We start from the raw sequence: 24,269 nt of genomic DNA on the forward strand, positions 1-24,269 counted from the left end.
ACACATCCAGTCAGTGACAGAACCAGTCAGAGGTAAGAATTTCCCTTTATTAAATCTCCACATTCATGTCCCCTTGATATTTTATAGTTAGTTAAGGGAGATTGGGAGTTAGGTCTTAAAACACGTAGGGTGCAGAAAAGCCCACTTCTATTACTTGCCTTGGCAGTAGGAGCCTGATCCCTCATTAGGATGTGGACTGTGAGATACTCAGGAAAGACAAGGGGCTGGCAGATGCTGGAAGCTCACAAAGGAAACTTGAGATTAGGGACACACAATGAATCCCTACTGCTTAGACATTTTGAGCATAACCTCTGCAAGTTACAGGATCAAACTAGGCCTTCAAAATCCCTTAAGGAATTCAGACCCAAAAGACAAGCCAGGTGAGTGAAACAAAAGACCAGAGATACCACACAGTACAAAATAGTAATTATTTATATTTTCAAAAAGAAAAAAAAATTTAACATTTGGAAGTTCTCCCCTGCAGGAAGAGGGGTGAATTGGAAGGAATAGGACTGGCTCCTATGCAGGCGGCAAGTCAGGTACAAACAGCTGAGCAATCTTGGGCTGGGAGGTTTTTCACAGGAGGTTTTTCACACACCATTAATAATAAAATTTCCTTTTCTTTTCTCTTCTTTTTGCTCTGTTATTGTTGTGTGTGTATTTGTGTGTTTTTTTTAGAAAAAGGAGTGGGGGAGACGAAATAAAATCAGAGAAAAATGCCAAAAAACATTTTCCACAATATCTAAAAACAGAGAACCATAGTTCTTGTCAAGACAGTATGAATTCTGGATAAACTATTTTTTCCAGTTTCAACACCAATAAAGATTTTTTCCAAAAGCTACCACATCAGAACACTCATCTTCTAGATCAAATAACTCTCCTTCCCCTTTCACCTCTGCTGGCCATTTTTCATCAAAGGGCAACAGGACATATTCTGTTCTTGCAAACAATAAGTGCTAACCACAAGAGAGCTCTTCTGATAACTTGCATGGTAGTGAGGAGTTTTCACAAATATCCAAGTTTTAGCACAGCTGGATGGACTAAAATTTCTTTCAACATAAATACTACTGGAATCCACAAACTGATTTTTTGAGAAATTCTGCAAAAATCCTTTCTTCTTTCCTTTTCCCTTCTCTTAAAACTACATGTCCTTTTTAAGTTTTCTTTTTGCTCCAGGCACCTGACGATTTGTTCTGCTCAGTCAGATGCAGACAGGTTTCTCCAAAGTACCACCGCGGGGATGTCCTCAGGGCCAGCGCCTAAACTGAATCCCCACAGTATCAACCTTGGCCGGGCCAAAGGGGACACAGTGACGCAGCAACAGGGTTTTCATTAGGTAGAACAGCCCCGAGTCTTGGGCCCTTCCCTCCCCCCACCCCCATTTCCCCCAAGTTTATTTAGTGCTGTATTAAAAGTCTGGGGCCATGATGCAGTCTTTTCCCCCCACAACAGAGTAAAAGCTCCACAGATTGCGCTGTCTACCTGGTGGTCAGTGGCAGCCATAATGGCTGCTGCTTCTGGAAAATAAACGGAGTCTTACAACGGGCAGGATCTTAGGACTGCTTCAGGCGTTTGCGTGGGGGTCCCAGAAACGGGCACTGTGCTGAAGCCAGAGAGCGGTACGCCTCAGCCACCAAATGGGGATGTGACACCACCATTGACTTCCACCCGGAGGTTTCCAAGACATCCGAAGCATGGCTAGGAGAAATGTGAGAGACGGGTTACCAGAGGAGTACGTGAAGGAGAACTAAACAGCCATCTAGAGAGCCCAGTTTCCCAGGGTTTGCTGTCTAGGTGTCAATGCAAGACACACTCAGACAGAACCCTTAACATGCAAGAGAATTTGCTTGTTAGACAATAGGTAGACAGGTGACCAGGTTACGGCTCTTGTCTCTTGTAAGTCTGAAAACCAGAACTTTGAGCCACTATATTCTCAATTACAAAAGATGAAATGTTCTTCAGGCTTTTCTCTAAATCATCAAGGCTCTTTATATTCCTTGATGCTGATAAAGAGCAGGAGTTCTCTGGGTCGGACAGCTCTGAGTTTCCATCTGGCTTTGCCATTTACTAGTCCCATAACCACAAAAAAGATCACAGCCTGGGGCTTATTTGATTATTGAAAAAGAGAGGCCAATTCCCACACTTCGTTGAATGGTTAACATCTAAAAAGCACCAAGCAAGTGTCCAGTACAGAGAGAGCACTCAGGATAAGGAACATTTTGCCTCCATTGGTAACTCCTTCAAAATAGTCCTTCAGCCTTACAGAACATCTTTCCTTGTTTGAGGGCATTTTCTGTGTTAAATAATGTTTACTCATCTACCCTGCAACCTTAGACCTGTCTTACTCCAATATGGCTATTGTGGGGGCTTCTCTTCTTGGGGTTTTTTCCCCAACTTTTGCCCCCCATCAGGCAAAGCAGTAGAACATATCCCACTGAGAATTACTTCCCACTGAGAAAGTAATATGGCCAGGTCACTTGTCATTTAGGAAGAAGGAACAGATGTACTGGAATGGATACTTCTTTCTCAAAACAGTATTCTAGGACCTCATCTCCTAATTATGTTTTCTCTTTTCCCCATTCTGCAGTTGACCATTGGACACCCTTACTAACTCATAAAAGCCACTTGTTTTCCCAGAGATCTGCTAGTCTTTTTGTAACAAGCTGGTGAGTGTGAAGTAAAGATGCTATGGCTTTGGGGGATAAAGGTTTTTCAGACCAGCGAGTTTTCATTTTCATCAATTCTCATCCTGCAAGGTAGTAAAACACTTCACTCACCAATCAGATTAGACTGATGAAAGCAAAACCATTTTTCACATTGTCAAGCTGAAGGAAAAGACAGACACTCTACTTACTCCTGAAAGCTTAAAGTTACTCATCTGTTTCACTCACCAATTCAAAGTCTTTCTTTTTCATTTGCTAGCTAACCCAACTATCCTGAAAGAACTTTGAAGATGGCAACTCACTAGTTGATGAAATCCACTGCCTGAGTTTTCAACTGATCTGCGCTGTGGAGGTCAGCCAGGATGAGAATTTCTGCGGCGTTCTCCACGGAGAGATTACTGCAGAGAGCATCCTCACACATGACCTTTAAACGCTCCAAGGCGTACTGTAAAACACAAGCGTGCTGTTGTCAGAACAGGAGAGGCTCTGGGCTGATTGCTACTGAAGTAGTTTCTTCAACCACACCATCATGTAACTGGATACCTGAATAAAACTCCACAGACCATGAAAAGGCAATTATAAAACCTAACCATACGCTGAAGGCTGAAATGAAGATGGCTAAAATAACTTGCAGAGCTGCCATTCAAGTTCTAAAGTCTATTAGAAAAATAGCAATATGGGTCTATGCAATAGACCCACATCTTCGTTTTCCCTTACCCTGACTATGATTAAAGTCTCTCTTAAACAATCACCACCTACCCTTACAATGAGGCATTTCTCTGCTTCAAGTCAACAGGGACAGTACATTTTATATTTCTGCAATCCTTTTATTTAGAGCCAGACTAGGGTGCAGCACAGCCCTTTCTACTTAAGTACTGTCACCAGCCCAGCAGGATATCGGGCTGTGAAAAGGAGCCCTGTGGTGACTTTTACCAGCATCTCTGCCGGTAGTTGTTCCTGTCAACCAAAGGCCTCCTTTTCAGTAGAAAAGGATAAATGGAGCCCTATTTTATTGGGGTTGAGATGTAAGATTCTGAGGGTAGAAGAACAAAGCAACAGAGAACCTGGATTTAGTTTCAGTCTTAAAAACTTCCTATTTTTCAAGTAAAGGGTATAAGTAAATGTTCTAGAAATGAAGGTCCAGGTTAATACTGGGCACATCTAATCTACTCGATTTGTTTTGATGCAACTGTACTACTTGCTCTCAAATATATCATGAACTTACACTAAGGAACTTCAGGGCAGAGGGAAGACAGGGAAAAAAGGAGGCACAAAATAAAATTGTCACTAATTAGTTCACAGGAGAATGATTTGGTCTGAGGGAATCCAGTCTCTGTACAGGTCCCATTTTGAGGGCCTCAGAACTCAATGACACAACACTCCTCTGGGCTGAATCATGACAATCAAACCAGGACAATTTTATTTTTATGAGTTCTGGGTGAGGAGACATATCTGCTGGCACTGTGATCTCCTGCAGCAAAAAAAGAGTTTTATTGGTTTTGGTGCAGCTTTAATTTCTTACATTTGAGTAACTGGAAAACAGTTTCCATGGAAAACAGGAATGACACTAGACAAGAAAGAAATGAGGTTGCCATTTTTGTTTTAGAAGACTGGAAAAAGTTGAGTGAATATTCAGTCTTCACTCAGTGCTGCAAAGAATATTCATCTTATCCTTTTTCTCAATATATTCTTTTAAAAGGACTTTTGCTGTGAATAGCTCTGATCCCTACTGCATAATTAGACAAAAGTAGCCATTTTTGTCCCTTGGGGACAGCTTTTTTTTCTTAATTATGCTTCTGAAAAACCTGCCTAATGGCAGTACTTACCCGAGAGGTTGAAATTTTGTCTCCCAGGCCTGGGCAACGTGTTTTGTTTTGTTTTTGGTCTAATTACACATGTCCCCAGGAGACTGGAAAAGCTCAGAAGAAGCTGTTTTAGTCTCTTGGGTAAATTCTAGATGTTTAGATCCTTCCTTGAAAATTTATTATTCTGTTTTCCTGAAGCTCACAAGGAGGTGTAAAGGTAAAAATGTTTTAAAATAAGCTTAGAGCAAAGATTATCTTATCTAATGCGAAATTCTGAAAGGAACTTGAAAAACGAACTCTTCAGTTACTTCTCATTCATAAACTTAAAGCACTGCTGTGCTTCAACTGCTTTTCTTACACACTGCACTGAAAATACCACCCTTGGAATGTCAGTTCTGGCTGACCCCAAGCTCTCTAAACTTACAGCAGGTTCCCAGTAGGCTCTCTGGCTGAGGAGCAGGAATGAAAGCCCAGGGACACAGCTGTCTAAACCTGGCTCTGAGGATGCACAACTCTTAGTACTTCTGTCTAAAAACTGGACCTTGTGATACTATTCATCTTTACAGGAGCTGTATAATGAGAGGGCTAACCACCTGGTATGTACAAGCACAAGTGACTGCTTCACTGAAAATCAGAGGCCAGGGAATTCCTTGGTGGCCCAGTGGCTAGGACTCCACGCTCTCAGGATGTGCCCAGTATTAACCTAGACGTTCATTTCTAAAACATTTATGTATACCCTCACCCAGAACTCTTCCTGAGGTCCTGGGTTCAAAATCTGATTGGGGAACTAAAATCCCACAAACGGAGTAGTATAGCCAAAAAACTATTAGAGGGCAAATGAGGCATACTCATTATAAACTCAGTTTATGAAAAGCAGCCTTCCAGGCCATGTGTTCTACTTTCCCAGACCTCACAGCGAATGTTTCCTTTCTGTTTCCACTGAAAGCCAAGTTTTCTCTGGTTAGAACTGAGCTAGACTGGAAGGGTACAGAATGTTTGCAAATGCCTAATCATACTTAAGCAAGTTTTGCAAGTTGATAAAACAATACAGTTATTATTCAATCCTCTCTACTGGAGGCACTGATTGGGTTTATATGCCCCATCCTCTATAAACACAGCAAAAAGATGATCAGTAAAGATAAAACCACCACTGTAAACACATTTTCCTCAGGGGTGCAAAGGGAGGAGGAAGGAGATGACTCCCCTGAGTGAATCCTAGGAAGGCTCTAGTACCTTCAGGTCAGAGACAGCTGGGACCCTCAGGCAGCTGCCGCAGCAGCACAACAGGAAAAGGAGGCGCTTGCAGCAGAGAACCACCTCTCTCAGAGTCTACTGCTGGCTGGGCTCGCGCCCGTTAACACTCTTGCCTCAACTGCTCCCCAACAGAAGAAAAGTTTCCACAGGATAAACAGCAACTGTTTCCCCCACCCAACCCCCGCATTTCCTCAGACCACAGGGCCTTGGAGAAACAGGTCACTGCTCTGTCTGGTGTATCTACACAATGAAAGTCAGTTTCCCAAACTGTGTTTTGGGGAACACTAATCCCTGGAAGTGATCCTTGAGAACAGTGATTCTGGGTTAATGAAATTGGAGAAATTTGTTTACCATATTCTTTTTTAGAAAACGCACAGCGCACACTAACATACTAAAGGTTCTGAGAAATCTGGTTGTAAAAGAGCAACACAAAAACCTCAGTTTGACTTACAGTTTCATTAACCTTTCCCCCCCCCCCAATCTTGGGAATCACCTGCCTGTTGTTTTAGTAATCACTACAATTCATTAAGGCTAAGATCTACATTATTATTTTCACACTTTTAACATTTCTCAAATCAAAAATGTGTCTCACAATCAAAGTGTATGTTTATGGTAGAAGTATCTCTCTTACAATTTTGAATATGATGTATTTCAATAACTTCTTAGGGAAAAGCTGCAAATGACCAGAACACTATGTAAAAGTTATTCTTATTGACAAAGCTTAAGTAAAAGTTAATGAACTCAAGAACATTTTTGTAAACTACAAAGCCAAATCATAAATCCAAATGTTAATCTGAATCTTTCAAATCACTGAGTTAAATTTGAGATGGGCAAGAGAAGACAGGTAAATCTCACTTCTTTTCCATGGTGAGGGTGACCATATAATTTACCATTAAAAGGAGGACACCTTTGAAAATAAAAAGGTGCTATCGATAACTGCTGGAACACAAGTATGAATCAGGATTGTTCTGACCAAACTAAGATATACGCTCATCCTGCCCACAAAGCAACATAAAAGCCCAGTCATGAAGCTCAAGAGGTCACCGAAACTCCCAGTCTTGTTATTATTTTCCTATTCTTATCCCACCTTGTCAGCAGCTGCCAGCAAATCATCCGCCATTTTGTCGAGGTTCGGAGCCTTCCCCGTGTAAATGAAGCACATCATTTCCTTAAAAACTTCAGGCTCCACATCATTGATTTCAACCCGATTCTATGCCAAAAAATTAAAATTGAGAAACATTCCAACAGAACAAAATTCCTTAACAATCTTCATGATTTTAAGTTCTGAGGAAGAGAGGAGTTCGTATCATATTAAATCTAACATCAATAGAAATTCCTCTTTGCTCTATTTGATTGTTAATAGCCTTTTCTGCCATCTTATATACCACCTTTGGTTTCTCAAACACACAGCAAGACAACTATATCTTTGATTTTTCACGTTTCTTTTCAAAACACATGCCTAATACCTCAACTCAAGACTATCTGAATGATCTGCTTGGAACAGTGAGTCTGCTTTACCCAGAATGTTTCCAGACCACCTCTCTCTGCTTTTAGAAATTGTCTGTTCAGGGTACTGTACTCCATTTTAATCACATTAAAAAAAAAAAAAAAACAGGAAAATAAATCTGCTTCCAAATTGGGAAACAATCTGATTCTAGCCTGTTACATACCTTTTTGCTTTCCTCCATTTCATGTTCAAACATGGCACTAAAAACTGGAGAACGAGCTGCAAAGTGAAAGGAAAACAGACACAGATATGGTTATCACACCAAAATCTCTTGGTTCATCTGTTATGAAGGAGAGATCTTTTTTTTTTTTTGGGCCATGAGAAGTGGCTTGAGGGATCTTAGTTCCCCAACCAGGGACTGAACCCAGGCCCACAGCAGTGAAAGCATCAAGTCTAACCACTGGACAGCCACAGAACTCCAGGAGAAGAGACCATTTTCTTTCCTATCCCACTGCTACGGAAATGGTCTTTTATATTAATTATGCCAGAACTATAAAATTCCTTTCTTTTTATATCAATGAGTGAATAATTATACATAGGGGAAAAAAATAATAATACATAGAGGAAAAAAAGAATCACTCCCTTCAAAGTAATTTATTAGCTCCACTCCAACTATTATATTTCAAGGAGATTATTCAAATTACCTATGTTAGATGACAATGATATCCTCTGGGTAGATCTGGGGGTTCAAGTGGAAGGTCGTTCATGGTCTAAGCAGGGTGTCCTGATACCTACGTTTTTTGTCTGGAACAGTGATAACCTACTTTCTTCACTTCCAGAGTCTACATAGCAAGGAGGTCAAGAACAGGACTAAAAGGCATTCATTAGCTACATGAAGTACAGACTTATTTATGGCTGCTCCTTAAAGCCATGCATTATCAACAGAGATCACCCAAAAAGGTGAAAACCATCTCAGGTCCCACAGTCCTTTATGGCCCTTCAGATCTTAACAGGACAAAATCTTATTCCTTAATGTCTCTTAGTGTTTTCCTCAAGGGTGGGAATCACAAAGAAAGGTCCAGAAACAGTGTTCTAAACAGTGTGCACTGATCCCTCTAGACATCTCTGCTTTGGACACTTCCTCTTTATTAAAAGCACCAGCCCTTTAGTCTTCAGCTTCTGTATGTATTTATATAGTGCCTCACAGTACTATATATATAAATATATATACACACACATACATACATATATATACACACATTCATACATATATATATGTATGTATGTATATATATATATATATATATAAAAAATACCATACCCATTCTAGTCTAATGAACACTATGAAAAATAAGTAAACGCAATTTCAACCATGAGAGTAGTAAAATGACTAGGAACTCAAATTTTATCATGTTGTCTAATAAATCAAGGATTTTGGTGAAAGTTGAGACTATCAATCTCTACCTGAGAGAGAAGGAACAAATGAAATATTGGAGTTTCAGCTAACAGGTACCCAGAACTTTGACCTAATTTATGCCAGAAAAGATTAATTTTAAATTTGCCATTTTCTAACCATATAAGTGGAAATAGTGTCAGACTTTATCTTCTTGGGCTCCAAAATCACTGCAGATGGTTACTGCAGCCATGAAATTAAAAGACACTTACTCCTTGGAAGGAAAGTTATGACCAACCTAGATAGCATATTCAAAAGCAGAGACATTACTTTGCCAACAAAGGTCCATTAGTCAAGGCTATGGTTTTTCCAGTGGTCATGTATGGATGCGAGAGTTGGACTGTGAAGAAAGCTGAGTGCTGAAGAATTGATGCTTTTGAACTGTGGTGTTGGAGAAGACTCTTGAGAGTCCCTTGGACTGCAAGGAGATCCAACCAGTCCATTCTGAAGGAGATCAGCCCTGGGTGTTCTTTGGAAGGAATGATGCTAAAGCTGAAACTCCAGTACTTTGGCCACCTCATGTGAAGAGTTGACTCATTGGAAAAGACTCTGATGCAGGAGGAAAAGGAGATGACAGAGGATGAGATGGCTGGATGGCATCACTGACTCGATGGACCTGAGTCTGAGTGAACTCCGGGAGTTGGTGATGGACAGGGAGGCCTGGCGTGCCGCGATTCATGGGGTCGCAAAGAGTCGGACACGACTGAGCGACTGAACTGAACCATATAATCTTAACCCTCTGAACCTCTGTATTTTAATCTAACTCCAAAAGAATATCAATTCTCACTGTTCTTATCTCTGAAAGGTTATAGACTATATGGTACTATATAAATACATCACAGAAGCTGAAGAGTAAGGGTTGGTGCTTTCTGGAAGGATCCAAAGCCAAGAGATGCCTATAGGGATCAGTGGATAGACAGAAGATGATGTTAAATCACCTACGGACATTAAGCAGAGTGAAAAGAGAACTAAGGCAGACTCTCAGGGAATAACAATATTTAAAGGGTGGGTGAAGAGGAAGGTTACACATTAGAAGTAGCCAGAGAGCCAGCAAGAGAAACCAGGAGTCAAATAATACATAAACTGAAGAGTTCCTCAAATTTAGGAACCAGCAGGTCAATATAACTTTGGAAAACTGCTTTTGTGGCATGCAGGTGAACTGAGGATAAGTGTGAAGAAAGAGTCGAGAGAGGTAATATGCTAACTCAAGAAACTTAGCTCTGGAAAATAGAGAGAGGATAACTAGAGGGAGAAGCTTGAGCGTGATTTAGCCTGAGGGCAAACAGGCAATAGGATAAAGAGATGACGAACATATCAGATAACAAGGGTGTAACCGGCAGAGTAAGGCTTCTGAGAAGGCAGCGTGTGAAACAGAACAGCAGTAGAAAGTACAGTTTGCTTTGGACACTCCTCCTCCAGAGAATGCAGAGAAAATGCAGGTAAGGGGAGAGCCAAGAGCCAAGAGATACAGGCCTCAATTTGCTCCTGGAAGAAGTAGCAAAGTCATTTTTCAGGAGATGGAGATTAAAGGACAGCGGTAAAGGTCTGAAGCGTCTATTGTTGAGAAAAAGAAAGGGAGCTGACTAGTATCTATAGAAAGAGGTCTTGGCAGTAATGTGGGTCTGGCTGAGTGTGGAGACACGAACATAAGCGTTAATGACTTCCTTTAGCAATTCTCAGTACCATTCAGTTGAGAGGGGGCACAGTAGGATGGTTAGATTGAGCCAGACTGAGGTTTTGCCAGGTGTGCATTTTAGAATGACAAGGCCGGGGGTCTTGGTAAGAAATCTGTTGCCTGAAGGTTCATGTGATTTCCTCTCACATATTTCAGCCTGAATATAAGTTTGAAAGCTATGCTTCCCTGTGAGGTAAAGGCCATCAGTCTGCTTTACCAGTTCCCTCCTGGGAGTCAGTCTTTCTGGTCTTAAAGACCAAGGGCCTATTATTAGAACAAGACCTGATCTTCCATGTCACTGGCAACATTCTCATTCTTCTACTGTTTGTATGGAAGAGACGGCTACAACCTCCAGGGCTGGGGACCTGGCTACGTGGTGGTTTAGTCCTGAGTTCAGAATCTTCTTCATTACATCCTAAGTCCCTGTCTAGGGGCTAATAGTTGTTCTTAACCAGTGTTTGGACATCTAACCTCAAGGTGCAAAGGCATCTAATACACATCATCATCCATTCCTTGAAAATGGTGGTCTAAGTCCACTACAGAGAGAAAAGCGAGGTAGCACTTTTATGGAAAGTCTTTTTGGTTTTGACAACTAATGTCACCACAATATAAAAATATGTTTAGCTGAAGTTTTTCTGTACTAGTTCAAAAAGTTTAAGTTATTCAGAAGGTGATTATGCAGTCTACTGTTTTTCCCTGTTTAACCAAAATGAAACTCCCCATGAATAAATACCAACCTGCTAAGATAGCTTTGTGAGCCTGGAATTCCTGGCCAGCAACACACAAACAACAGTCTGTGAACCGGGAGTTCTCCCACAGTCCTCCTAACTCATCTGCCAACCGGCACTCAGGAACCTTCACCATATTCATGGTATTCTGGCCAGAAATGTTGACGGAATCTTGCACCACACTCACCTGTGAAAGACAAGAAAACACAGTCCAAAGCTTTTGGTACCAGGAATTTTCATCGCAACAGGAGGAGAGATGACTTTCACCTTGCTGTTGCAGTACATTTAGAAACTAAATAAAAATTTAGTCATATTCTCTTGGTTTTTAATCAAGGATTTATCCTCTTGATCAAGTAGTTCTAAACTATCACAATCATACTATCCTACATCATCTCAGGACAATGAGGAGAGAGCCCCACAAACTTCTCTCTTCCAAATGTATCATAAGCTCTGCCTTCCCTGCCCTGAATGTGTGTTGGTCGCTCAGTCGTGTCCTACTCTTTGCAACTCCATGGACTGTAGCCTGCCAGGCTTTTCTGTTCATGGGATTCTCCAGGCGACAATACTGGAGTGGCTTGCCATTCCCTTCTCCAGGGGATCTTCCCAACCCAGGGATATTGAACCCGGGTCTCCCGCATTGCAGGTGGATTCTTTACCATCTGAGCCAACAGGGAAGTACCTGGTCAAATCACCACAGGGAAAAAACAAGACAGAAACAAATGTTAAGCCTTAAATATTTACCTTACTTTCCCTAAGCAAAAGGTTAAATACAAAGAACTCCTATATTAACTCCCATTTAAATTAAACTCTCTAGAGAAAAGAACCTTATAAGCCTAAAAGCACTTCACTTATTTCAGTTAGGTCTAGAACATAAACATAAAATACAGCTTCTATTTTTGTTGCTGTTCAGTCGCTAAGTCATGTCTGAGTCTTGACGACCCCATGGACTGCAGAAAACCAGGCTCCTCTGTCCTCCACCATCTCCTCAAGTTTGCTCAAATTCATGTCCGTTGCGTCAATGATGCTATCTAACCATCTCATCCTCTGCTGCCCCCTTCTTCTTTTGCCTTCTATCTTTCCCAGTATCAGAGTCCTTTCCAGTGAGTGGGCTCTTTGCATCAGGTGGCCAAAGTATTGGTGCTTCAGCATCAGTCCTTCCAATGAATATTCAGGGTTGATTTCCTGTAGGATTGACTAGTTTGATCTCCATGAAGTCCACAGGATTCTCAAGAGTCTTCTCCATTACCACAAATCAAAAGCATCAATTTTTAGTGCTCAGCCTTTATGGTCCATCTCTTACACAGGGCATAGTAAATAACTGGTATTTCATCACCAACGTTAGTTTAATGAACAGGACCGAGCTTGGAAGGTCTTGGGTAGTGATAACTGGGTAAGTATCCCACATCATTTACATGCTTACTCAGTCATTTGTGACAATGACACATTAGGTGACTGGCTCCAGCTAGGCATGCTCTTATAGCTTTGGAACAGAATGATGACGAGTTTACAGAGAAATCCAACTTGCCACTTGGCTTCAGCACCAGCCATGTTTTAACTGTTTGGTCTAAAGAATCTAAAACCCTGGTACTTCTAGATAGGTCAATGAAATTCAAATAAATGTGTCAGAATACAAAATACAAGGATTGAGGCTTCCCTGATGGTCCAGTGGTTAAGAATTCGCCTTGCAATGCAGGGAAAGTAGGTTCAATCCCTGGTCAAGGAACTAAGATCCAACATGCCACAGAGCAACCAGGCCCGCACGCCACAACTACAGACCATGTGCCGTGACGAAAGATCCTGTGTGTCACAACTAAGACTCCACAAAGTCAAATTAATTAGTTAAAAAAAAAAATCACAGGGATTTATAAACCATATAAAACATTATAAAATAAGTGTAAATTACCAAGCTGAAGATGAGACCCAACAGATCTCAGTCTTCTGACTGACAACCCTAGCTATGCTTCCTCTCCTATATTAGGTTAGAAATGTTAAAAAGAAAGTAGAATTCACAAATCTTGAGAATCAGCTCCCCACTCTTGCTATTCCTATGAGTTAGATGAGAAAGACAGCTAAGGAACATCCTAAATGACTCAAATTTCTTTTAACCTTCAAGATGCAAGTCATCCTTTAAATGCAATCATAAACCCAGAGACAGTCAACGCCCCATCCAAATGACTGGTGGCCCCTTCTGCATAAGAGTGAGATGTTTACTCTCAGGTCAAGAAGTTTATTCATCTGTTTCAAACTAGCTGTTATGGTCCTGAACAATGAAGCAGCCGAGTTAATCAATTATGAATGTGCTCAGCATTAGTAGCACATTTATCAGAGCCAGAATACAATATTATTTTAACAGCCCAGGACCCAACACAAACCACCCCACAGAGATTGTCCCGTGTCAGATCTCTAATTTGGTTCAGCAACTTTCTCTTATTAACATCCTTACCTCTTTGATATAATATTAACACCAAAAGCAGAAGCGGCCTATTTCCAGTTTTAGCTTCAAAATACTGCTGATTTAAAAAGGAACAAACAAAACACCAAGGACATGCCCAGTTAAATCCAACTTCCTCATGAGGAAAGGCAGGAATCTTATGGGATGGCCAGTGAAAGGAATGGAGAATACACCTGGCACTGGGCTCCTAAGCTTGAATTAAACCAGTATGACAGGAGCCCAACGTCATCAACACTTGATGGCAATTTACTAGACTGGGTAAAATGAACTGGCAAGAGCTAAGCTGATTTTCAAACTATGGTTACCAGTGGTCTCTGTGGTGGTTACATGTGTACTTGGTAATGAGTGGGGCCCAAAGACAGTGACTCCTCTCACTGGGGTAATTCTTCTTTCTAGACACAGACAGGAACACAGCAGGAAGGAGAATGTACCTTTACTGTCTGAGCCAGACTTGTTCTGCAGATATATGGATGCCTGGAGTCTCTAGAGCTCTGAATGTCTGGCACCTCTTACCAACATTAAATACGCTTAATTAAAAATAAATTTTAAATGGCATTCACAAATGAGTCTTCAGAGCCCAAACTTTTAACTTAGAAAGGGATTGTTTTCCTCTGCAAATGATGACACTAAAATGATACCATTTTGAGAAAAACTAAAGATTTTTTTTTTAATGTTTATAAAGTTGACTATGGAGACTCATTCAGAATTGCAGCTGTGAAGATGACGTGACTATGACATTTATGTCGTCTTAGACATGACTGCATGAACACGTCTCAGGAAGGCTCTATAACCCTCTAAATTTCAAGTTGTAAAAGGGCCTCACTTTTAAAGTCAATTCTTTTCCTTAAAAAAGAAAATTTCATGAAAGATATAAAATTTCATGAAAGATTATGTCATTTCTTGTATATTTTGTCCAAACATAGAAAGTCAAGGTAAAAAATACTGGAAATACATTTTTAACTTCTATATAATTAAAACAATCTAGAAAAATAAACAGACTGTATATAGATTGTTTATAGCAGCAGCTGACACTTCGTCAACAAAGGTCCATATAATCAAAGTTACGGTTTTTCCAACAGTCACGTATGGATGTGAGAGTTGGACCATAAAGAAGGCTAAGCATCAAAGAATTGACGCTTTCAAACTGTGGTGCTGGAGAAGACTCTTGAGTCCCTTGGACAGCAAGGAAACCAAACCATTCAATCCTTAAGGAAATCAACTCTGAATATTCATTGGAAGGACTGATACAATAACTGAAGCTTCAATACTTTGGCCACCTGATGCAAAGAGCCAACTCATTGGAAAAGACCCTGATGCTGGGAAAGATTGAGGGCAGGAGGACAAAGGGGTGACAGAGGATGAGATGGCTGGATGGCATTATCAACTAGACACGAGTCTGAAAAAAATCCAGGAGACAGTGAAGGACAGGAAAGCCTGGTGTGCTGCAGTCCATGGGGTCATAAAGAGTTGGACACGACTTAGTGACTGAACAACAACACAGCAGCAGCACTGCTTCTAAGCAAAAGACTAGCAACGGTCTAAATGTCTATCAGTAAGAGAAAGAATAAAGAAACCAATCAGATGGTGTATGAATACACAACAAAATACCGCACAGCATCAAAATCAACGAACTATAGCGACATTCACAATATAAATAAATCTCAGAAACATAATGTGAAAACAGTAGGTCCTAGATGACTACATACATCCTGAGACCATCTTCATAAAAACAAGCAAACCTAAACAATATATTGTTCAGGCATATAAATAATAAACAATGGAATGATTAATTCAAAAGAGCTATTTATTATCACTGTCTGAGTAGGGAGACAACAGGTCTAAGGGATAGGGGAGAAGCATATATAGGTCGGTTCTAAGTTATTGGGGGTAATGTTGGGTTGGGTAGTAGATTTACTACATTATCATGTTTTATAACCTATAATGATAGTACACATTAAGTCACCATTTTTGTAGGTCAAGAACAATCAATTATTATTAACATTTTCTTTCAACTAATATATACAAATAATCCATTAATAAATAGTAAAAGAAAAAATAGACCAACATATTTAAAATTTGGCAAAAATATATATTCCCAGGCTTTGAAGAGATATTGTTTGTTAAGGAAAGAGACATTTTAATAATTAACTAGTATCTAGATATTTCATATGGTATTTAATATTTAAACTTTAATTACAACATTACAAACAGGCACTGGAATCTTCTACCTGTCAGGGGCATATACAATGAAGATGGAATACATGGATCTTTACTGCTAACAGCTACCTGTTTTCAGTACAAATAAAGAGGATCAACAGAAGTGAAGCATTTCAAGTAGATTTTCTGTGGTCCAAATTATTAAAGAGAAAATTAAAAGTGTAAAGCTTTCATGATTCTTTCATTACCAAAGAAAACTTGGTAGAGCCCATGTTTCCTAGGGTGAATGGTGCTCAGGTCCACTTTAGTGCAGCACAGCAGACGAGAGATGGAAAGTGGAGAGCTGCTACCAATTTGCTGCACAATGTCAGGAAAAATTACCTAACCTCCCTAGGCACTGCTTCTCCCCCCAATAACATAAAATGAATCGAAAAGAACTAACCCAGCTCAAAGGACTGTGATAAAAGACAATTGAGGGAATGCATTAACTAAGCAGTATCAACTTGGAAAAACCACCACATTTCCTAACAGTCAGAAAGAAAGATCAATAAGAACCGAAAGTGAACCCAGTGTGGCACATTACAAACAAGATTACCCATTTGGCATTTTTCAGTTTCATTAACGGTTATATAGTTATACTGAAATATAGCCCCAAAACACACAAATGTGTGATTCTCAGTCTTTCACCTTAGGAGTCCCTCTTGTGGCCTCTGGGAACAGACCAAAAGTATTCACAAAACAACTGTACTTATTACATCAGGACAGGACAGAAGTACCTGGGCCAAAAACTGGGTAAGGAATAGAACAGTGGAGTACTCATAATTTAAATTTGTATGTGGACATCAACTTCATAAAGGCCTCTAAATTGTAAGAAAATATAACTAAACCAATAATAAATAAAATATAAATATGAACAAATAAACTTTTTAATAAATATTCCATTGATAGAAGGGAGCAAAGGTCAAAGGACAGAATTTTCACTAAAGGATGATCTAGCTCTGAAATGCACTAAGAACTTAGATGAGCTGCAGACATTTTTAAAACCCACACATCCAACACACACCCCTACGCAACTGTCTTGCAACGCTGAACGCTACTAAGTCCACAGAGAGTCTTGGAACAGAAACGAGTCTCACTAGGCACAAGCCCAAGAACGAGAAGCAACACTCAGCACCTGTGGCCAACAGAGAAGTGTGAGAGGAACAGATGGCACACCTGGTCCGATGGTAAGAAACCGATGGCATCAGCAGAACCCAGCCAGACGTTTCCCTGTTCAACATCTCCTCATTTCCAAAGTGTCATCTCACTTCCCTTCTAAGTCAGTAAGGCATTTCTAAACTTAACCACAGAATTTCTCCTAAGAGAATTTCATATGGGGAAGCAAAGAGAGAGCGTCTCAGACTCAACCACAGGATGAGAAATTGCCAAGTGAGGGCAGGTCAACTGGTTTCCAAATCAAGAATGTCAATACAAGGGCTGAAGCAGATGGAATGGATCTGGGTGGGGTGAGGTGCGGGGGAGAGCACGTAAGAAAACGCTGGACGCCCTGGAGACTTAAAAATGTGGCAATAAATATGGTTCTGGTATTGCCTACGACACCAGATGCGTTATTTAGAGGTGATTTCCTTCAGAAAATAGTTCAAAGATTGGCTTTCATTTCCAACAGAAATTAGAATCCACTATTTTAAATTTTTTCTGAAATACAGGATCTCTAAGGTGGGTGAATATTCAATTGATAGTTTGTTTATATAACATTCAATCTCACACAAAACCACCCAATTGTTCTTGCTTTCATTTCTCCACTTGGGCAATTGAGTATGATCTGTAACTACTTGGATTTATGTAGAATTGAAATTCCAAGATAAAAAATAACTGCAAAATTTTATAAAAAATAACTGCAACATTTTATGTATTTTTACAGACACCTACAATCTAGTATTTTCTTATTTCCTTTTTTCACTTAGCAATTAAAAAGGAGAAAAGGTAGCTATTATGCAAACTATATTTTATGTATTCAGTGTAGTATTTTAATAAACTATACCTCCCAGGTTTACTAATCATCAGCAACTCTATGAAAATATTCAATGAGCTGTGACTTGGAAAAGAAGCCAGCTACTGCTGGCCAGGCCTCTTCTGCAACAGGGCAAGACTCCTAAGGGACACCTTCCCCACTGCGCAGGTGGTGACATGCTATGCCTTTGGAGCTATTGTTAATGTTAACTTGCAAGGTGGGCCTATTATTTGACAGAGTACACTGTTAGTTGGGAAACTTGCCTGCACCCTCCCCATGAAAGCACAGGAGACATTCTCTTGGTGATATTGATCAGGAATCAGGTCCTTGACCACACAATGTACAAGGAACACCAACATCCCAGCTGACTAGAGGTTTTATTCATTTCTTACACTGTAAGCTTATTAGTGTTTATAAATGCATTAATAACAGCATGAAACGACTAATTAGTATACACTCATTAAAGAAACCATTTTCCAACTCACTCTCAAGGAATTTTATTTCTAGGCTTCTCCTATAAACCTGCAAAGGCTCTTTAGGTCATTGGGGATCTTAGAAGGCTTCTCCTAAATGACTACAGATAACCCTCTTCACTAACAATGACTTAGCTTTACATAACCTGCATTCTTAAAAAAAAATGGTTCTTACCTTCCTATTTCACAACTCCCTAAGCAACACAAACCAGAGACACTCACCAACCAATAAAAGTCATCTAGTTCAAAGAGCAAAAAGAAAGTGCTCTATCAAACACATGTGGACCTCATATTCAAGGAGGAGCCAGAAAGCTCAAGGAACAAATATGCTTATCCAGTTGCTGGTCATTCTCCTCAGTGTAAAGTAACAGTCCTTCCAAACGCTTTCTGAAAAATTTTGCAATGAAAAGCCAGACTCATGACCCAAGAGAGAACATACACAATCTTTGTTTTTCAGAATGATGACAAGTGGAAAAATGAGCTGCTCAACAACCTTGAAAACATGGCACAGCTTTCAGTCAGTCGTGTAAATAATATTCGTGCAGCACCACTCCACTTGGGGATTTTCTTGCTCTCCATCCTTGATAACAATACATCTACCAATACCCATCAGGTCTGGGAACTGCTACTCTCACAGCAGGGTAAAAGGACTCACCTCACAGAAGAGGGTAAGCTTGTCATCAGGAAGAAGCCCATTGGCCTCATCCAAGAGAAAATCTCTACGGATGAATTTTTTGAATCCCCAGTCTTTCCCCTGCACAAACCTATATGCCCGTTGACTCTCTGGAGTGAAAAAAAAAAAGTTATATTTAGGGTTACTCAAAAAAAGATCAAATCAAATCCACAACTTGTCAAAGTATAAAGTTGCTGGATGTGAAAACAGAATCAAACAAAGGTAACATTTACCCATAGCTTTGGTTTCTTCTCCCTTGGCATTCAGGATGGAGAATTTGAATTTTGCTCGAACTTCACTCTTTGGACAGCTGACGAGTAACAGGTAAAGTGACAGGTAATCTTTGCTTTCTTCATCTAGTCCTTTTGGGTTTACCCGCAAACACCTGCCCAAAACAGAAGTTAAAAAAAAGTCAAAAGCACCCATGTTTGCAGGCTCATGAAGTGATAGGAGGCAACTAGAACATAAGAATCAACAGGAGATGTTAAAAAACAAACCCAGGCCCCAAAGCAGGATGTTCTGACTCAGTTAAATGACTACTTAGAAATCACTTTTCTAGCGCAACCTGAGGCACCTTTTAAAAAGTAAACAATAAAGGGGCATCTTAGAATCTGACAACACATCCCTTGCATCTCCGCCTCTTTCCTCATAATCTCCCAAATCACTTTTTCCCCCTAAAATACTTTGAAATTCAATCGAGTCTCAATCTATTTTAATCCTCAATCTCAGGAAAAGCAGCCCCTTATTTTTTGGGGACTGCAGTGAAACCAGGAGGAAAAAAGTCAGTGAGCCTTTCAACACCAATTTGGGAGAGAAAAAGAACTCTAGAGAAATAAGTTATCTTTTATAGATATTTTATCAATCTGGTGATAAAAGATTAAAATAAAAGAGGCAATATGGAGACAGACAAAGGTAAACTCCCATTATGCGGCGCAGAGTTCCAAGTCAGACTTCTAAGTAGAGTCAGCGATGCCAATCTGTTACCAATGGATCAAAACAAAATTCAGACAGAATTTAACAGGTTCAACTCAGTTAACTTGTAAATGTCATTAGCTGAACTGCATGTGGTTCAGACACTGTTTTACCACATATAATACATAGGCCGTATGTATCCATAGGCCTTGCCAGTATTATGACACCTCTCTCAAACAGGTGGCCCAATTCACTGCTTCTCTAGGAAGTGCATACGCCACAGACATCACAACACATTGTGCTGAAGATGTGAATTTAAATACAATGCCTAAGAATTCTCTCAGCACCTAGTAATTCACTACTTAATGTACATGGCCAACAAATACTAAATGAATGGAAAGTCACTGAACTTTTCAGTGGGTTAACAGAGGTTAAAATGGTGGTTTATAGATATGTATTCTTGTCTTTGTAAAGAGTACATGGTTGTATACATAACAGCCTGCTGCTCAAGAGAAGACACGGTTTGGAAGGGACTGACCCAGCCTCCCAGATCCTATTTCCCTTGCCACAGGGATCAACTGAGGGAACCTAGATCTAAACCAATCAGTGCACATCTGACACATTCTTGGCCACACAGTTCAGAACAAGTTTAAAGACTGCCGGATGGTAGTGGAAGATGCCCCTTGCTACTGCCAATCAACTTTCAACCACAAGGGAAGCTAATCTTGTGATGTCAAACAGTGTGGAGAGCAGGGCAGAGCAGAGAGTGCTGGGATCCTTAATCTAACCATTGGGCTGGCTCTTGGATCAAATTACCTTAAAAGATATCCTATACCCTGGGCATTCCAGTTACAAGTAAATAAACCTCCTTTGTTTAAAAACAGGCAATCTAAAAATCAAGAGCTATTACATTATAAAATCTAGATTTTCTGTTTTTCTTGAAAAATCAGAGAATCTGGCAATGGTCAGACCTTATTCACATGTGGCTATCATCAGGGGGAGCCATAGCCACCACTTCTTTTAGGACACTAACTAGTTTGCAAAGTGGTCAACATTCACACCAGGTACAGATATTATTTACAACACTGGCCCTCTTAACTCACTGACTTTACTCCACAGCCATTTGAGCTTGCTGACCCCGATACACTCAACGAACTAATTCAACAAACATACAGTGAGCATCTGTTACGTATCAGACACTGGGGAATAAATAAAGAACAAAACAAAGTCCCTGCCATCAAGGATCTTACGTTCCAGTCAGTCTTCCATGAAGCCAAGCAAAACAGGCAACTTTTAGAAAAGTTTTTACAGCTAAATGTATTCTTCCTCACCATTTCAGTTTATCATTGGCTCCTGATGAAAAGGTTGAACTTTTAATGACTTCACCCATTTCCTCCCGGCAAAAGCTAAAGTTATTGATGGTCCACATGTAGGAGAACTTCACTACCTTGATCTGTTGATAGAAAACCAGGAAGTAATTATATAGGAAGTGAGCAACCTGAAAAACAGGCTAGAGATCAGATCATTTCCCCCTCCCTCCCTTTGCATAATCCCATAGGAAGATAGCACTGTTTGGCCAGCATAGAGGCTCAGCCTTTTCCATCCCTCATCTACATTTTAAGAATCTCAGTGATCAACTGCTTCCACTGCTTTTCTTTGCAGTTTCTGAGAAATACTGGATAGAAAATGAGAAAAGCACAGACAATGTTGGGAAAGCATGTGATTAAGCCACACCTAAAATGAATCTCTGCTCAGAGCAGTGTTTAATGATTTAGATATTGATACCACTGCCTGGGGTTGCAAATCTCAAACCTAGTATCCCCTTGAGTTGCCCAACAAAGTCACACATTACTATCAAGGAAGATGCAGAGAGTAGATCTAGTTTCAAAGATTCCCCTCCTTCAACCTCCTGTGAAAAACAGCAGCCTAGGCCATTCAGATTCCTCGTAGAAAACCAAGGAACGGAAAGCTGACATGTACTTTATCTATTTGACATGTATGACTCAGAGAAAGCAGGAAAGCCAACAGAGAAAACAAACCTGATTCCTTTTGTCCACCAAAATCCTCCCAAGAAGTACCTACCTGTGTGTAGCACCAGCTCTCAGCTACAGGGCCACTCGACATTTCTGCCGGAGGTGGAGGACTTGGAACCCTTGACATCGCCAGTTTGAAGGTTAAACAAGATTTCCGAAGTCAGGGGACAAAAACTTCTATTGTTTCTTCACCCTGGTTGATGGAAGAAGCAAGAGAATTTTATTAGCATACTATCCTACTACTTCCATTTGACCTTCCAAAGACTGGAAACTTTGTCTCCTGCCTGGAATGCTTTACCGTTATCATTCAAATGACTCCTTAGCATTCAATGTTAACTTCAGGGAACATCACCTAACCTAAGGCAATCTCCTCATCACAAGGATATAATCCTGTTTTAATTTTCTGCACAAAACTAATTTAATTATTTATATAACTTATATATAATTTATATAATTATAAGATAATTATCTTACCAAATGAATTTACTCAAAGGGTACTTAAAGTAGGGGCTTCCTTGATAGCTCAACAGGTAAATATGCCTGCAATGCAGGAGACACAGAAAACACGGAAGGAAATGGCAACCCACTCCAGTATTTTTGCCTAGAAAATCCCACGGACAGAGGAACCTGGTGGGCTACAGACCACGGGGTCACAAAGAGTTGGACACAACTGAGCGACTTCCTAAAGAGGAGACAGCATGGTGAAGACCACACACAGGTCTACTACTGGCTCCTTCCCTTGGGGGTACAAATACAAATACTCCTAAAGGAAAATAACCTTGTTACCTTTCCAACTACCGTCTTCTCTTCTACACTTCAGTGCAAACTTATTACTAAGAATAGTCCTTGGGAGGGAGGTCCACAATGAGGGGACCTATGTACACCTGTGGCTGATTCATGGTGATGTACGGCAGAAACCAACACAGTATTGTAAAGCAACTATCCTCCAATTAAAAACAAATTTAAAAAGAAAAGAACGGTCTTCTATTTCTTAACCTATTGTTAGCTGCTCTCTAGAAGGGCAACATTTACCCGTCTTAGATGTGTTCCTTTCTATGTGGCATTAACAATCTCTCATTACACTTCACCAGTATCTGATTTTCCAGATTCTTCTCCTTGCTTTCTCTGTTTTCTGATCATTCCGCAATATCTTTTATTGGATTCTCTTACTTCACTGTTGTTCCCATGGTTTAATATTGAATCATTTTCTCAAACTACATTCTCTTTTGTGGTAATTTTATTCACAACAGTGTCAAATTTCTGTCTTTATATAAATGTTTCCCACATCTCCAACTCTGACCTCTCTCATAAGCCTCAGACCATTCCTAAATAATTGCTACACATCTCAACAGGGTGTCCCAGTAGCAAACCAAATTCAACTCAAAATTCTCCCCTTCAGGGTCTTTCTAAACATAAAAGACATCAAAAACAGTGGTGAACACAATTTTTAAGTACTATGAACAAAGCCAAAAACAAACAAAGCTTACAATACATGGCAAAGAGTTAGCTGTATTAACACAAGTAATATATAAATTGTTTCTACAATATAAATAAGAAAAAGACCAACTACCCTATAAAAATACCAGCCACAAAAAGTAAATAAAATAGTTCTTTGTTTAAACACTGTATACCTATCAGGTTTGGAATGGGTTCAAGAATTTCTATTTGTAACAAGTCTGGACATGGAACAACAGACTGGTTCCAAATAGGGGAAGGAGTATGTCAAGACTGTACATTGTCAGCCTGCTTATTTAACTTATATGCAGAGTACATCATGAGAAATGCTGGGCTGGAGGAAGCACAAGCTGGAATCAAGACTGCTGGGAGAAATATCAATAATCTCAGATATGCAGATGACACCACCCTTATGGCAGAAAGTGAAGAGGAACTAAAAAGCTTCTTGAAGAAAGTGAAAGAGGAGAGTGAAAAAGTTGGCTTAAAGCTCAACATTCAGAAAACCAAGATCATGGCATCCGGTCCCATTACTTCATGGCAAATAGATGGGGAAACAGTGGAAACAGTGACAGACTTTATTTTCTTGGCCTCCAAAATCACCGCAGATGGTGACTGCAGCCATGAAATTAAAAGACGCTTGCTCCTTGGGAGGAAAGTTATGACCAACATAGAAAGCATATTAAAAAGCAGAGACATTACTTTGCCAACAAAGGTCCATCTAGTCAAGGCTATGGTTTTTCCAGTAGTCATGTATGGATGTGAGAGTTGGATTATAAAGAAAGCTGAGCACCGAAGAATTGGTGCTCTTGAACTGTGGAGTTGGAGAAGAAAGTTGGACTGCAAGGAGATCCAACCAGTCCATCCTAAAGGAGATCAGTCCTGAGTGTTCATTGGTAGGACTGATGTTGAAGCTGAAACTCCAATACGTTGGCCACCTGATGCGAAGGACTGAATTATTTGAAAAGACCCTGATGCTGGGAAAGATTGAGGGCAGGAGGAGAAGGGGATGGCAGAGGATGAGATGGTTGGATGCCATCACTGACTCAATGGACCTAAGTTTGGGTAAATTCCAGGAGTT

The 24,269-nt window shown here is 40.1% G+C and overlaps 1 protein-coding gene across 3 annotated transcripts in view; it reads right to left on the reverse strand.

Annotated features, from left to right (window-relative positions):
• Positions 1–414: 414 nt before the first annotated feature.
• LOC102414810 (speckle type BTB/POZ protein) overlaps positions 415–24,269 on the reverse strand; it is an 82,738-nt gene continuing 58,883 nt past the window's right edge. For all 3 annotated transcript variants that reach the window (XM_006061969.4, XM_006061968.4, XM_025280316.3), the window contains 9 exons: positions 21,786–21,929; positions 21,035–21,156; positions 19,025–19,176; positions 18,774–18,901; positions 11,035–11,212; positions 7,393–7,448; positions 6,810–6,932; positions 2,966–3,108; positions 415–1,698 (listed from right to left, as the gene is read on the reverse strand). In XM_006061969.4, the coding sequence (XP_006062031.1) occupies positions 1,554–1,698; positions 2,966–3,108; positions 6,810–6,932; positions 7,393–7,448; positions 11,035–11,212; positions 18,774–18,901; positions 19,025–19,176; positions 21,035–21,156; positions 21,786–21,863 (1,125 nt within the window). In that variant the 5' untranslated portion in view covers positions 21,864–21,929 and the 3' untranslated portion in view covers positions 415–1,553. The remainder of the gene's footprint in view (positions 1,699–2,965; positions 3,109–6,809; positions 6,933–7,392; positions 7,449–11,034; positions 11,213–18,773; positions 18,902–19,024; positions 19,177–21,034; positions 21,157–21,785; positions 21,930–24,269) is intronic.

Source organism: Bubalus bubalis, chromosome 3 (genome assembly GCF_019923935.1).
Source record: "Bubalus bubalis isolate 160015118507 breed Murrah chromosome 3, NDDB_SH_1, whole genome shotgun sequence".
Classification (NCBI taxonomy): Eukaryota; Metazoa; Chordata; class Mammalia; order Artiodactyla; family Bovidae; genus Bubalus; species Bubalus bubalis.